This window comes from Martes martes (assembly GCF_963455335.1).
Source record: "Martes martes genome assembly, chromosome: 13".
Classification (NCBI taxonomy): domain Eukaryota; kingdom Metazoa; phylum Chordata; class Mammalia; order Carnivora; family Mustelidae; genus Martes; species Martes martes.
In genome coordinates, this window is record NC_137901.1 from 80,698,750 (window position 1) to 80,716,046 (window position 17,297).

The 17,297-nt window shown below is 36.0% G+C and overlaps 1 protein-coding gene across 1 annotated transcript in view; it reads left to right on the plus strand.

The window, feature by feature from the left end:
• The window catches only part of MED13L (mediator complex subunit 13L), a gene marked incomplete at its 5' end in the record, with an annotated part of 289,095 nt that overhangs the window by 143,495 nt on the left and 128,303 nt on the right, over positions 1 to 17,297 (plus strand). The window contains one exon of the mRNA XM_080822094.1: positions 4,276 to 4,360. Within this exon, the coding sequence (XP_080678220.1) occupies positions 4,276 to 4,360 (85 nt within the window). The remainder of the gene's footprint in view (positions 1 to 4,275; positions 4,361 to 17,297) is intronic.

Genomic DNA, 17,297 nt, shown 5'->3' on the forward strand with positions numbered 1-17,297 from the left:
CATCTCCTTAATGACTGGTGATGTTTTGAGCATCTCTTCATGTTTTTATTTGCCATTTATGAGTCTTCTTTGGTGAAGTGTTTGTTCCGTTTTGTCCATTATCTAAAATGGTTTTTTCCCCCTTGGTGTTGAGTTTTGAGATTTTTAAAGAAGAGTATCATATTGTAAATACAAGTTCTTGTCACGTGTATGATTTGTAACTGCTTTATCTCTCATCTTTGGCTTGTCTTTTGCATAGCTGAACATAACTTTTCCATGTTTTTTTTGAAGAGCAGAGTTCTTCATTTTGATGAAACCCTATTGAACAATTTTTCATTATGGATCATGCTTTAGGTGTTATATCTGAAAATTTTTTGCTAATCTAAGCTTATATAAAGTTTCTTTTACGTTTTTGAAATTTCATAGTTTTAGGTTTAGCATTTTGGGGTTGCATTTTTCCATATGGCATGACCTATGGGTTGAAGCTCTTTTTTTCTTTTTTCTTTTTTCTTTTTCTTTTTTTTTTTGCATAGAGATGTTCATTTATTTCAGCATTTGTTGAAAAGACTGTTCTTTCTCCACGGAATTACCTTTGTATCTTTTTTGGAAGTCTATTGACCATATGTTTGTGGGTCTGTTTGTGGACTCTTTATTCTATTCTGTTGATGTGTAGATCTATCCTATTTCTAGTACCACACTATCTTGTCAATTCTGGTTCTGTAGTAAATCTGGAAATCAGATGGTATAAGTCTCCTAGCTATATTTTCCTTTTACCACATTACTTTGGGTGTTCTAGTTCCTTTGCTTTGTCATATAAATGCAATTTTTCTCTTTCTATAGAAAATCCTGCAGAGATTCTTGGTTGTAATTGAGTTGACGCTATAGATTCGTTTTAGAAGAATTGACATCTTGGCAATAATAACTTTTTCTGTCTGTGACCAATATGTACTTCTGCATTTATTTATGCCTCTTTGCTTTCATTTATCATTATCACAGTTTATCATTTAAAAAACTTTAGATCTTTAGATCTTTAGATCTTAAAAGATCTACATTTTAAGTTTTATATCCAAGAACTTCATGGGTTTTGGTGCTATTATAAATGAAAATCTCAAAAAATGCAATTTCTTATTCATTATAGTTTATAGGAATATGATTTCTTTTTGTTTCTGTTGATTCTAGTATTCTGTGTTTAGATCTACTAGCCTTTTTTTCTGTTGATTCTGTAGGATTTTTTAATAGTCATGTCATCTGTGAACAAAGATGTTTTATTTCTTCTTTTCCAATTAGTATGCGTGGTACTTTTTTTTTTTCTTGCCTTACTGTATTGGCTGACATCTCCATTGAATTGGAATAGGAGTGGTGAGAACAGACATCCTTGCCTTGTTCTTGATATTAGGGGGAAAATAGTCTTTTAACATTAAATATGGTGTTAGTTGTAGTGGTTTTTTAATTGTTCTTTTAAGAATTTTTTTGAAGGAAAAAAATGAGTTCTACAGTCTGTTTTAAAATTATTGAAATCATGATAAAATTATAATGGTATCTAAAAATTGTAGTTGGCATTGCTCAAACTTGTTTAGTATTCCACATTGCATGATTAGACAGCTGTAACACTTAAACATTTCAGATAGAGTATTTCAGGACCATTAGAGGAAGAAATAGAGAGTTATGGCTGTTTGAGAATTTGACATATTTCACTAAGGTCAGAGTAGCACCAACATTAAAGAAATATATCATGAGGAAGCAATTAGACTTGAATATGAAGTATTCTAAAAGATACATAACTGGTTTTGTCAGTAAGTTAATGACATGTTCAAAAAAAAAGATGAGCTGTTGCAGATTAAGGAGACTTAAGAGATGTGACATGAGAGGCCACTGACAGACCTTGTTTGGATTCTGATTTGGTGATACCAAAGTATGTACTTTAAAGTATATCAAAACAAACAAAAAGAAAGAAAAAAACAGGGTGGTTGAAGCAGATGACACAATGTTGATAATTTGGTTTAGAAATTTATTGGTGCTGTTATTTTAAAGTGTGTTTGAACATTTTAATTAATTTTTTTAATTAAAAGAAAACATGCAGAATAGGTGTCACCAACTTGGAAAAAAAATCTTGGAAAGAAGAGTGGTGCTCTTCACAAATGCTGTATCGCCAGCACTCTTTATGACACAAAAGACTGTTATGTAGAAAAACACTGACACTAGTGACTGAGTCACAAAGTGGTTCAGAAGAGTCACACACTGAATGTTGACGAATTTTTAGGAATTTTTAACCTTTTTCTGGGGGGGTCTATATTATCTGTTTTATGTATGTACAATAATGATACTTGAAAAACATGTCAATAGGGCACCTGGATGGCTCAGTCAGTTAAGCCTCCCACTCCTGGCTTTGGCTCAGATCATAATTTCAGGATTGGACCCTGTGCTCAGCAGGAAATCTGCTTCTCTACTTCTCTCTCCCTCTCTCTCTGTCCCTACCCCTGGGTTCCTTCCTCTCCCTCTAAAATAAATAAATAAATCTTTTAAAAAAAGGTCAGTAAATATAAAAGCTCTTTAAATAATTGCAAATTAAAAATCATAAGTGATAAGAGCCATGTTACAGTTTGTTTTTTTTTTTTTAAAGATTTTATTTATTTATTTGACAGAGAGAGATCACAGGTAGGCAGAGAGGCAGGCAGAGAGAGGAGGAAGCAGGCTCCCTGCTGAGCAGAGAGCCCGATGTAGGACTCGATCCCAGAACCCTGAGACCATGACCCGAGCTGAAGGCAGAGGTTTTAACCCACTGAGCCACCCAGGCGCCCCGAGCCATGTTACAGTTTTATTGGCAGCTTACTTCTACAGAACCCTTCACCTTCAGTGATGTATAAGAAATTGTGCTTCTTAAAATTGATGGTGTCTTACCGTCAGTGAGACGCATTAGGAAGGAAAAGCAAATTAATATGGGGTGTTCATTTTCTTGAAATGTTAGCTCTCTTTCTTACCCAGGAAAAGCTCTTCCTAGAAGATAAATGTGTGAGAACACAGATTCATGACACCATCAGTGGATTGTAGAAAACTTTTGGTTGTTTTGTCTTGAACAGAGGCAGTCTGTTGCTAGCAGCAATGTTTGTTTATTTGCTGTACTTTATTTTCATTCCTTTAGTGATAAATAATAAAATGTTTCTGACAGAGGTTGCTTTGGGAAAATTTGGTAAATCATGGTTAGCCATGTAGGCAGGAAAATAAAGAAGCTACCTGACATACCAAGAATAAAATTATCCAGTTTTATCATTATTAAAAAAGTCCAATAGATAAAACCCATGAATGTAAATACACTTTCTCTGATTCTGTGTTATTGGAGGATATCGAGATGCATTTTGAGATGTCTATTGGTGTGGTAAAAGCATTACAGATGCATCGTGGATTTAACATGTGTTTTAATTCTCTGTCAGGATTTTTTCTGGTGAGTGCTTTTGTCAAGATAACAAGTAAAAGGGAGAGAAAATTTTCTTCTGCAAATGTCGTTTCCATCCCTCCCAATTTTTTGCTATCTTGAACTGAACTAATATAATTTAAAAGGAAATTAGCTGTCTTCTCTAGGGTGTTTTACATCCTTTTATATATGAAAAGAATGTTAGGAATGCATAGGGCATTGTTAGTCTGTTGGATTCTCTTGGTGTTAGAGTTACATGTGGCTCAGTGTTATATTTCCAAGGCAAATACGGTATTTCCCAAAATGTCAATCATTAATGAAATTACGAGTTTAGGAAATAAATTTGATTTTCTGTTAAGATTTGGTTTCTTGGCACATCCCCTAAAATCATGTCGTTTTTTAAAATCCTATTGAGATACTGCCTTTAGAACATTGAAGGACTAACTAACATCTTTGAATATTTTCTCCTTTTGGTTTTTCCTCTAAAAATACAGATGCTAACCTTAGCATTAGTTTGTGACATTTGTTATCTTTAAATAGAATTTTAACAAAATTTGTCTTTGTGGCACTGTTAGGTAGAAAGATTAATTTGAGAATTTCAAATGAATTCAAATTTTGAAGAATTGAGTTGGAAAGACTTTTACCGGAGAGGGGTTTTACCATGCTTATATTCTGAAGACTTTAAAATTGAAACATGTGATTTCCTTCTGTACATAGGTATTTTATGACGTTGGACAAGTATTTAACTTCCTTTCTCAGTTTCAGCACAAGATAATTCATTTCAGTGAATGCATTAACTTTACTTTAGAAAAATATTTTGAAAGTTAATTTTTATTTGGACACCTTTCTTACTGGTTCAGTTTTTTGTTTTGTTTTGCTTTTTTCAGTTGTGGAAGAAGGACTCTGGGAAAATGGCCTTTCCTATGAATGTCGGACACTGCTCTTCAAAGCAATCCACAATCTGTTAGAAAGGTAAGAGAAGGAACAGCATCATGGTTGTCTTGAGACACTCAAGTGTAGTGCTGGGTATTCCCAGGTTTTCCTGTAATTCTCAGAATGCTTTCACATACAATTTTATGCAGATAAAATTATATAAATCTCCTTCCTTTTATATTGATAGAATTTTAACCTTAGGGAAGTTTTAGGAATAGCACAAGGAACTTCATATATCCTTTATGCAGATTCACCAGTTAGTTTTTCTTTTACATGATTTGCTTTTTAGTTTGTGTGATTGCTTGCCCTTTTACTCCTAACATGTGTATTTTAAATTTATTTCTGAGCCACTCAGGAGTCACTTGCACACTTGAGATTGTTCTTTCTTTAACTCCTAAGTGTTTAGGTATACATTTCCTAAGGACAAGTGTATCCAGTCATGTAAGCACTGTGTAATTATGACAGAACACCACTGTGTAATTATGAGAATTAGGAGATCTAACATTGACAAAATGCTGTTATCTAATCTGTAGTTCAGCTCAGAGGTCATCAGTGTCCCAGTTATGCCCTTGATATCTTAAACCCCTTTTCACTAGGATCCAATCCATGATCATATATTTTAGTTTCCATGTCTCTTTAAATCTAGAAGTGTTCCTTAGCCTTTTTTTTTTTCTTTCTTGACATTGACATTTTGAATGAGTTCAGGCCTTATGGTTTATATAATGTCCCTCAATTTTAGATAGTCTCCTCCTGACTAGATTTAGGTTATGCATTTTATAGTAATACTATAAATACATAGAAGTAATGTTGTGTCTTTCTCAGCATATCAAACCAGGAGGCCTATATTTTCTGTGTCAATGATATTAACATCGTTGGTAACTTGTTTGAGGTGGTGTTCTGTCAGATTTCTTCACTGTAAATTAATAAGTACTTGTTAACTGTGACCTTTGTTTTCTGTCCTTGTAATTATTAAGTAATTTGTAGCCAGATACAATGAGATTGTGTAATTATCCTGTTACCACATTTTGACTTGTGTTTTATCTTCTTTTGTATAAATTAGTAGAGTTATGGCTGTGTTATATTAATTTTTAAATGTCACCATTCTTTCTACTTTCATTGTTTGACATTCCTTTTATAAGGAAGAGCTTTTCATTTTCTTGTACGTACGCACGTATGTATGTTTTTAATCTCCCCTAATCTTTTTAGTTACATAAATTTGGAGAAATGAGTTTCTTTTTTATTCATTGGATTATAATTCATTACTACCGTTATTTATTTTGATGCGTAAATTCTTCCAGGTTTGACCAGGGGAAGCCCCATCATGATGGCTTAAATGGCCTTTTGACCTGTCATCATTGTTCTAGTGCCTCTTTACTTTATGGCGTAACAGTATATTCCTGGCTCGGATAGTGTTTTAAGGGGAAAAACAGATGAGAAGGAATGGGTTAATTAAGAACTTCTATGGGAAAAACTTTTTCATTTCTCTTTCTGAGTCTTTATTTGGTACTTTCAGGTGATCAAAGCTGAAATGACATTCTGGTACTATTCAGTTCCTTAACCAAGCTGTTAGTTATGTTGATGTCACTACAGTGTCAATGCTTAGGGGACCTCAGCTGGTGATAAGTTGTCACCATTTAAGTCACTCAGAAAGACCTTTCCCACCAAATATATCTTTTTCATTTTGAGCTTCAGTTCCCATATCTATGCTTTGGATTGGACCTAGAGGCTATCCATTTGTTACTAAGGCAGTGCATTTTAGAAGCATTGATTTTTGAGAGTTGAGTACTCTTAAATATTTCAAATATTTGATAATTCTTTCTCCTTTCTCCTACTGCGGAACAAAAGTACACACAAAGTCCCTTCAGGAAAATGTGGAAACTTGACCATTTCTATAATCTGATGCCATAACAAAGGTCTTATTATCTGTGTAATAACTAACGTACCTTAAAACAGTCTTTTATTTTTTTTTTTAAGATTTTATTTATTTATTTGACAGAGAGACAGCGAGAGAGGGAACACAAGCAGGGGGAGCAGCAGAGGCAAAGGGAGAAGCAGGCACTCTGCTGAGCAGGGAACCCCGTGCGGGGCTTAATCCTAGGATCCTGGGATCATGGCCTGAGCCAAAGGCAGACAGACGCTTCACTGACTGAGCCACCCAGGCACCCCAAACACAGTCTTTTTCATGAAAATTTGTAACATATGTGGAATAAAACACATATTTTAAAAAATAGCTCACTGTGGTTTTTAATATCTTTTTTTTCCAGAAAAAATATTAATTTGTGGTTGAACTGTGTTCTTTTCAGTCTTCTGTGTTTTAAATGGGAGAAAATTAGAAGAACAGAAAAACTGGGAGAAAAGAAAAATGGAGATAATTCATTTATTCTATGCCAATGAATTCCAAATTTGTGATAAAAACTGAAGTTGAGGGGTGCCTGGGTGCCTCAGTTGATTAAGCATCTGTCTTTGGCTCAGGTGTCCTAGGAACAAGCCTCATGTCAGGCTCCTTATTCAGCGGGAGTCTGCTTCTCCCCCTTCTCAAGCACACGCGTGCATGTTCTCTCTCAAATAAAGAAAGGAAGGAAGGAAATCAATCTTTAAAAAAACTCCTGAAGTTCAGGTTAAGTTATTATTCGATAGGGAAGTTAATTGTGACATACGCAATATGTCATGCAATAAAGCTTCAGATAGCTAAAGAACTTTGGGTTAGACCTTGGTTTGGTTTCACAGTCTGTTACTTGGACAGTTACGCTAACCTCACTAAGCCTTAGTAAACACTTTTAAACTAAGTGAAGGATATTGTGCAACTTGAGTTTTTGTTAGATGATGTATATGATATGTGCTGCATAATACTTGACCTATTGTTACTGTTTGAGAATTGTTAATTCCTTTCCCCATAAATTTATTATTTTGCATACTTTGATTTGAAACCTCTTACAAGACTTTACTTTGAAATAGTATTTCTTTTGGAAAATAATAATCAAGCTATTTAGCTCCCTTACTACAATTAAAAAGGACAAGTTGAGATTTTTTGGAAAAATTGTAATAATTCCTTTCCCTTTCAAAATAATGTTCTCTTTTCACCAAACTTTAAGTAGCTGTGTTGTATGAATGAAAATTAGCCTGCTCAATTATCATATGGTTTCACTTATTTGTGGAGCATAACAAATAGCATGGAGGACATGGGGAGATGGAGAGGAGAAGGGAGTTGAGGGAAATTTGGAAGGGGAGGTGAACCATGAGAGACTATGGACTCTGAAAAACAACCTGACGGTTTTGAAGGGGCGGAGGGTGGGAGGCTGGGGGAGCCAGGTGGTGGGTATTAAGGAGGGCATGTATTGCATGGAGCACTGGGTGTGGTGCAAAAACAATGAAAACTGTTACGCTGAAAAGAAATGTAAATAAATAAATAAATAAATAAATAAAATCAATTAAAAAAAAAAAAAAAGAAAGAAAGAAAATTAGCCTGCTCATGAGGCAGGGAATCCTTTTAAATGGTGGTGTTTAGCTCTCTTTATTCATTATCACCAGAAACTGGTTTGGTTAACACATGCTTCTTGCCCTTTTGTTTGTCCGTAGCTTAGACCATTTGCCGTAAACTTACTAAATCTGTTTACAGCCTAAATTTATTGAAATACAGTTTCCTATCTTATTTCTGGCTTGGCAATTTTCTGTCATGCCTTGCCTTTTCTATTCAGAAAGATTGACTGGGTTTCCCATTGAGGGTGTTTTGAGTTTCTAGCATGAAAGCCAGAATTAAGGTTATTGAAGCAGATCATCAAGGAATGTATCACCTGCAGGGTGTTTGTGCTTCCCAAACTTTTTTTTTCCTAGTTTGCATATTAACAAAGCTTATACTAGTGGTTTATTATTTCTGCTTTTTGTATTTTTAAGATATGGATTTGTTTAATTAAAAAGCAATTCCATGAACTACCTTGAGAGGCTCTCACTTAGAGCTAGGTAGGAGTCATAGAAATTTATCTTTTTTCCAAAAGGCAGCAGTTGCTTGCTAGTGAGCATAGGAGGATGAGTTACTGCTGTGGTTTATTAAAAATAATTTCACTATAGAAATTAAGATAACATTGTAAACTTCACACAGAATAATTTCATTTTTATTGCTATTGATTGTTGCTGAGGTAATACTATATTGATATGTGTAGAATATTTTAAATTCTAAGGCAATAGGGCTTTAAACATTTTATCTTTCATTTACTTATTCCTCCTATAGCTCTGCAGTATTTGCATACACTGCACTGTATATGCCTAGCCAGTGTCATCTGTTCATTAAGAAACCAAAAACCTCACTGTTGGTTACTCAAGAGCATTGTCCTTCAAGGTGTCAGGTAGAAGCTAACATATCTGGCTTGTAATACAGGGGCACACATGGCTACACGTCCATTTCTTCATTGCCTTCAGAGATGGAAGATGTTTTACGTCTCTGCTCTGCCAGCTTAATTAATATATGACTTGCTCAAGTGACTTAAGCTTGCAGAGTCCTTGTTCTTTACCTTTAAAATGGTTAAGGATTGTTTTGCTCAGCATAGTACCTTTCTCATTATAAGAGCTCATAAATGGCTGTTAATATTAGAAAATTTGAGGTGGTGTTCTGTCAGATTTCTTCACTGTTAATATTAGAAAATAGAAATATCAGTAATACTATTTTCAGAATTTGGACACTAAATTAAGTCAGTTAGTCTGTTTACCCAGATAATTCTGGAATCCTTTTCTATAATATCCTTTTTTATGTGGTCATCCATCCTTTCCTTGAAAACTTCTGGTTGTGTGAGCACAGCTTTCTAAAGGAGTTCTTTTCATTTTCAGAGAAATGTCAGAACATTTCATTAGTTAGTTGGATGTTACAGAGTTTTTTGTTTGAAAGTCTCTTATGCTGAGCAGAAGTCTGTTTCCTGTAATTGTTTAAAAAAAAAATCTTCATCTTTTCTTTGGGGCTCATATATAATTCGTCTAATCCTACTTCCATGTGACGGCCTATTCAATATCTTGGTACCCTTGAGTTTTTTGTTTCTTTGGTTTATGGTTCTTATCATATAATATTGGATAACCCCACGCCCCCACCCTCCAGATATCTCTCTAGTTAGTCCCATTCTCTTCATTTTGACTGCCACTGGCTTACTGTCGTTAAGTGTTTGATGAAGTTTTTCAGTGGCCTCCTCTATAGTCAGGTTAGGCTCAGTTATGCTGCGGTAAAAGAAGACCTGAAAGATCTTACAACAGTTGAAGTTTTTTTCTTGTTCATGCTGCTTGCCCACTGTGAGTCATATACTTATATCCTCTTGCCTTATATCCTTATATCCGCTTGCCTCCAGGCAGGAATCATGTTGATGGGGCAGCCCTCTCAGAGACTGACTGGGCTCTTGACTGAGAGCAAAGAGTAATGGCAGGATGCATAATGGCTCATTGAAGCCTCTGTTTAGGAGTGGTGCATGCTGTTTCTGCTCACATTTCATTGACTGAGAAATTTGCCACCAATCTTAAAGTTAAAGGGATGAGGAAGTATTGTTTCTGTACCTGTAGGAGGTACCCAAGTCACATGGCCACAACTTGATGTTAATCCCCCCAGGAAGGGATAGAGCATATTTGAAAATACAATACAATCTACCATATCTCTTGACTGCGGCCTTCTCCCTTCTCATACTCTATCCTCCAAATTGGTGTTGGTTATATTACTAAAGAACAGATATATTTTGAAAACACAATTATGCATGTATTTATACACATTTTTAAAAACTTTGAGCCTTATTGGCTTGTTTTGGTATAGTCTTGTGATTTTTTTTTTTTTAAAGTCAGAATTTCGGTATCTGAGACTGTTTGGGTCTTTTAAGTTTTATAGTTTTAGATGATGCAGACATGCATATTTTTTCTCTTTTAAGATAGTAAGTGTGCTTATTTTCTTAAGGACTGATTGTCCCTTTTTGGAAAAATACCTGGAATGATAAAATACCATTAATTTTGTTGTAACCTACATAGACTGTCTGCCGATTTTCCCACCATTTTCTGATAATGTCCAAGTTCAGATTGTTTTCATCAGTCTTTACAATTTAGTGAGATTTTGTTATGTATTGACAGTGAACTTCTCAAAGGTTACACTTCATGTTTCAAGTTTAGGTTGCCTCACAGTCCTCATTAGTGGAAAAAGAGCTAGAATGTGAAGAGATTATGGAAAACTAAAACCTTCGATCTTTTCCACTAGTTTCTTCACTTGGCATTTTTTTTTTTTAAGATTTTATTTATTTAACAGAGAGAGAGAGACAGTGAGAGAGGGAACCACAAGCAGGAGGAGTGGGAGAGGGAAAAGCAGGCTTCCCGCCAAACAGGGAGCCTGATGTGGGGCTTGATCACAGAACCCTGGGATCATGACCTGAGCCAAAGGCAGATGCTTAACGTCTGAGCCACCCAGGTGCCCCTTCATTTGGCATTTTTAATATTGCAGGTTTAATGGCTATTACTCCTATGTTATTGTAATTGGTTTAGTTTTCATAGTATACTGTATCCTTCTCACCTAACTGTAACTCAGTGAAATCAATCATTGGGTTGGAGAGCTGTAAGAAAAAGCCAGGAAATGTGTGCAGTTCATATCACTCAGAGTTTTAGCGCTGCCTCAGCAATTTGCATCACATGTGGGACTTAGGAAAATCTTGCATTCATATAGCTTTGTAGAAATGCTTAAAAGTGTCTAGCATAATGCTGTCAAATTAAATGTAGTTAGTATATTTTAACTTTAATTGTCTTAAGTTTTTAGAGTAAAACACATAAGTTGATTTTGATAAAAAGGTATTTTTTTTTCCTCTCAAGTGCAAATCACTGCTTTGTACACAACGGAAGATTACATGGGTCTTTTGAAGCTGTTATGCTCTATCCTGTCCATACTTACTTAGGGAGACTTTAATCTGTGAGTATTGGACATTTGTAAAACATAGTAGGCCTTTAGAGTAGTCCACTGGTGCTGCTTTCCTAATGGATTGCCAGCATAGTCACCCCATGGTAGTTTATAACACAGCTGTAGAATTGCCTTTGGCCCAGAGCTTCTTGGTTTGCCAAGAGTTGGTGTTTAGAGGGAAGATACTCATTTGGAAAAGTACAGTAAAAATAACATGGAGGAAGTTGGAATTATAATTATGATAGCAGTAGTATTATATTTGTATATTACAAGCTTTCAATGTCCTATGGTATTGTGATTTAATAGAGGTGATCATCAGAGGGCAAATGAGCACTGTCCTTGGATGTGCTTGTTCAAAAATTTAAAAAAAATTTAAAAATAAAAATATATTCACAAGAGCATGGTGGTAGGATCAGGCCTAGTTGAAGAAATGGTGATAGAATTTTGCAGCATTGAGAGTCCTTCGGTATAATATGATAACAGAGCAGGAAGTGAGGAATCAACAAATTCCCAATTTATTGAGTTGTGGTCTTGTGCAGTTCTCTAAAGGAAGTAGGAAAATGAGTTTTTAGATCTAAGGAGCACATTCTTTTAAAGGAAGAATCACTATAAACACTACACACACAGGTGGGTAAAGCATGTATCTACTTATAAATGTCTAGAGAGAAACATGTTCACCCTAAGACTAACTGATTTATCTATTTAATATTTTTAGGACAGAGAACGGATTAAGACTTAAAAAAAATAAAAAAAAATGTGTGTCTGGACAATGGGATTGATTCAAACAAAAAATTTGAGATTAGAGGAGAGGTTCTTTGGAACAGCATTAGAATGGATGTTTTCTGGTGAGGCTAGGCCTACAAAAATGCCTAACCTTACAGAGATTTTGGAAAGGATGGAAATGATAGGGTTTACTTGGCCAGAGGAGACAGCATCCACTAGGGCACAGTAGGAACCCAAAATAATGAAGCTAGAAGGGATCAGTTGAGAAAAGGTTTCTTCAGCTTTTTAGATTATAGGACTTTCTTTTATTTGGTTGGGAATTGGGAGCAATTTCTAGGAAGGAGATTAGTTTTTAGGAAGGAGACTTTTTTGTGTTTGTATTTGTATAGATTGGAGTGGTAAGGTAGAGGCTTTGATGCTGATGAGGAACTTCTGTTATGAAATTATATGAAATTTAGTCTACCTGAGCAGCTCCATAACTAGATAATAACACTAAAATGTACTTTGATTCAGGGTGTGATAGAGCAACACTGTCCTTGGACTTTTTAATCTTTAAAAACTGTCACACCTGCATAATTTGTGGTGCACAGAAGATCCAGAGCCAGTAGTAGCTCCCTTCAAACTGGGAAATAATTTCCTGAGCTAGACTGTGGCTGCTGCTCTAGCACTTGTAATCTTACACCAGGTCTGCCATGGTTTTGGGATTAGAGGTCAGGGTTTGCCAATTTGGAGGCAAGGTCTTGTAGTTAATTATTTAGAGTCCTGTGACTCATGACCCAGAAACATGTGTGCATGTATACACATACAAACGCACACATGCAAGTACAAACACACAACCTGATTTCATTTTCATTTTTCAGAAGCTGTTTTATTCTTGAAACAGTGATTTTTGGGAGATAGTAGGGGGCTGGGAATTATTTTCTAAAGAGAAATACTTTCCTGGAATTATTGCTTAAAGAACATTTTATAAATCTGGAATCACATTGTGACCTTGCAAGATACTATTATGCTACTTTACTGAATTATGTCATATCTTGATAGTAAGGTAATTTTGGAAATCTCAGTAATGACTAGGGTTACTGGAACAGCTAGGCTTAACTTTCATTCTTGGTGCTATTTATGATGTTGATATGAAGCAATTTTTGGTAGATGAAGTGTCTGATAGGTTATATTTGTCAAGTTAAATATAAATTTTGTCCCTTAAAAAAATAAAGGTTTATAGAATATAAAAAGGTGAAATTATATTTCTGATGTTACTCAGTTTTTATACTTTAGAGTTCTCTCTCTTATTTTTTTAAAATATTTTAATTATTTGTTTAACAGAGACACAGTGAGGGAGGGAACACAGGCAGGGGAAGTGGGAGAGGGAGAAGCTGGCTTCCTGCCAAGCAAGGAGCCCGATGTGGGGCTCGATCCCAGGATCATGACCTGAGTTGAAGGCAGACGTTTATTGACTGAGCCACCCAGGCACCTCTAGAATTATCTCTCTTAAAATGATTTAATTCTGTTCTTCAAGTATAATTGAAGTATTGGACAGTTGTGCTGGCCTTCCTATCTATTTTTTTTTTAAAGCATCTATGTAATTCCTTACATGTTGAATATCTACTGTGATTTTAGTGTGGAGTGAGAGCTCATGTGCTATAAAAAAGTGAAATATGTAGATTTTATTTTTCCTCCCAACATTGTTCACTAGCCGGGAACATATACACACAACAAAATTCAAGTAATAGTATGAGGCTGCCGGTGATTAATGGTTGCAGACATGAAGAATAACACTGTTATGTTTTGAATAGAAAAACACTCCTTAGTGTGTAGCATTCATTTCTCAGGTATTTATTGAGCAGCTACAGAGGAGAATATATAGCATATTACATAACAGGCATTTAAATATCTGTTGAAATTGCCAGCAAATAAAGTACGTATTGTGCCTGCCCCCAGATTTCTCATAGTTTCTTGGGGAAAAAAGAGCCATTGAAATGAATCATTACAACTCAGCGATAAAAAACACTTTCATCTTGGCGATAAAAGTGCTGATTTGTAGATGTTAGAGTGCTGTGCTGGCTGATCTGGGACAAGAAAGATGAACAGAATTAAATTAGAGGAGGACAGGATAGAGTGGGCTGAAAGAGGGATTCCAGGCCAAAACAGGGTTACTAGTCATCAGTGGCATTTTATATGCAAGTTCTCACTCTAGGATCTGCCTCAGAGCGTTCACCAGCCCTGTGGAATTACATGCAGTGTTTTGCTCTTCCATGCATTTTTCAGGAGAAAGAGTCTATAATAACCTTTTAAAAATTATTATTGTTAAGATTTTATTTATATATTAGAGAGAGAGCAAGCATGCATGCATGTGCACAAATGGGGAGAGGCAGGCAGAGGGAGAGGGAGAAGCAGGCTGGATGCATGGCTCCATTCCAGGACCCTGGGATCATGACCCGATCTGAAGGCAGCCACTTAAATGACTGAGCCACCAAAGTGCCCCATTAAAAAAATACATATATTTTAAGGTTTTATTTATTTGAGAGAGAGAGAGGAGTCTATAGTAACTTTCATTAGATTTACTTATACTGTAGAATCATAACCACAAAATGATTGAGAACCAAGGCCTTAGTCTTTCAGTATAAGTCTGCTCTTGAGCCAACCTATATAGTCCCAGGCATCAGGTGGTAGAAGTGTCTTCCTCATCAAAGACACTTTCTTATTTCATCCCATGACCTAAGTACAAAACACCAGATGGAAATTCTTTCTTTCTGTATTAGTCTTGGAGTATCCATGTGTCTCTCTGTTTCTCTCTCTGTCTGTCTCTGTGTGTTTGTGTGTGTGTGTGTGTGTGTGTGTGTGCGTGAGAGAGAGAGAGAGGGAAATTGAACTTTATTTTTTGCATCAGGTATAGTTGAAACTCGGGAGATTGAAGAGTGTAAAAATTGATAGTGATAGTTGCTGAGTTCTTTAAACCTGTTTCTTGAGTGAAAAGAAACTTCATCCTCATACTTAACCCATCTTTACATCTGAGTAACCAATTCTGTCTTAGGTTGGGGGTCAGGGCCACAGTACTCAGGGACTTCATTAATTTTGTCCCAACCCTTTGCTAACTCTCTGCCATATCACTGCTGAACATGGCATTTGAAATAGCTCTCTCATGGAGAGTGAAATCAGTTGCGAATCCAATACTTACAAAACTGAATAAAAATACTGCAGTTGACCCTTGAACAATATGGTTTGAACTCTACAGGGTTCACCTATACCTGTTTTTTTGGAGGGTGGTAGGTAGAGTTCAATACAGTACAGTACTGTAAATGTATTTCCTCTTCCTTGTGATTTTCTTAATAACATTTATTTTCATTTCTCTAGCTTGCTTTATTGTAAGACTATGGTACATAATACACAAAACATACAAAATATAAAGCAGATTAACATCTGTTTATGCTGTTGGTAAGTCTTCGGTCACCAGTATGCTGTGAGTACTTAAGTTTTGGGTGAATCGAAAGTTATACGTGGATTTCAGCTGCACGGGGGCTTGGAGCCCCGAACCTTAGATCGTTGAAGAGTCAGCTGCACTTTACTCGTAGCAATTTCGTGTTCTCATGTTTCTCTTCCAGTGTGTAGGAAATCACTGATCACATAGAAACTGATTAGCAGTTGAAGATCACTAAGTCATTTCTGACTATCATTTGGAACCAGATAGTTTCAGGTTCAAGAGTCAGTAGTTTCCATGGCTGTTTTGTGTATTAGTGATAATAACCTTTTTGGACATTGCCTGACAAAGAAGTAGGATCTGTAGTGGGAGCTCCGGCACAGCGAGTCAGACTCTCAGGATTTTCATGAGCTTTTTGCCTTTTGCCTTTGTACTTGAGTGGTCTTGGCTATGTGCTGCTCCTTTCCCCCAACCCCTTGTTTGTTTGTACTGGAATGAAATCAGCAAATAGGATTTGTGACTTCTACTTCATAGAAGGGCAAGGGTTTTGAAATAAGCTTTACACTTTGTCTTTTTTAGTCAGAGATATTTTATCTGTTTTTCTTTTCTGTTACACTATCTGAAGCCTTGTTTTTTTTTTCCCCCTGTACTTAAACAATATATTCATGTTGTTTTTTCTTATTGAATAAATGGTTCTTTTGAATTCTGACCTTCAAGACATATATGAGAGTATGAATACTTAAGTGTTATTTATTAAGTGAGGATGTGTGGCAGTAGAAGACTGCGTTTAGTGTTTGATGTGATTTTGTACCTGTTACATGCCCCATTGCTTTCATGCTAAGCGTTGTCGATTTTTAAGAACACCTTCAACTTAATAACAGCTCTTAGAGAATAAAGAAACATTAAATAGGCTCATCAATTACATGATGAATCTGGACTTTGAAAATGAGGAAAGAATTACAGAAATGAGACAGCATGAGAGTCCGTATATGGTAATAGTTAAATGTTCTCATCTTGGGGGGCACCTGGGTGGCTCAGTGGGTTAAAGCCTCTGCCTTTGGCTCAGGTCATGATCCCAGGGTCCTGGGTTCGAGCCCCCGCATCGGGCTCTCTGCTCGGCAGGGAGCCTGCTTCTTCCTCTCTCTTTGCCTACTTGTGATCTGTCTGTCAAATAAATAAAATCTTAAAAAAAAATGTTCTCTCGTCTTGGGATCAGCTGTATACCTGGGCTTACTCCCCAGTCTGCTGTCAGTTAGCTGTGTGGCCTTCTGTAGGTGATATTCTCACTGTGCCTTAGCTTCTTCAAGTATAAAAATTGACATGTAACATCTATCTCATAATAGATTTTACAATAATTAAATGGTATACTGCACCTGGTCGTCAAATGTGGTGATGGTGGTAGTGATGTTAGTGGCAGTTATTGGTAGTATTATTGGAGAAAGGAATCTGTCACCAACACTAGAGTTTTTCAATGGAAATATCTTTCCATCCATCCATCCTACCTGCCTGCCTGCCTGATGAATACAGTGAAGTCTCTGAGCTAAGGTATAAACTGCGGAGATTTGTTTTAAGTTTTGCTTCTTGAGTCCTTCCGCCTTATTGGGTATTCACATTTCCTGTTGTAACTTTAATGGTCATGTGGTCTTTAACCCCAAAGCAAGTTAATTTATAATCTTAGGAAAACAGATTGGGTTGCTTTAAAAATGATTTTCTACACTGTGAGCAAGAAAGATTGTTGTAGAAATTCATTTTCAAAATAAAAGCAGTTGAAGCCAGTGATTTTTTGGTGCAGCAGTGCTCCAAATTGGCTCTCCCCACAGGGAGTTACATTGTGGCCATAGAAACCATTGCCATTTACTAACCCATCTAACCTGTAATGAGTTGGGTGAAGGCTTGAATTGTTTCCATCCTTCTTGATGGTATGGAAATTACAGAGGGAAAAG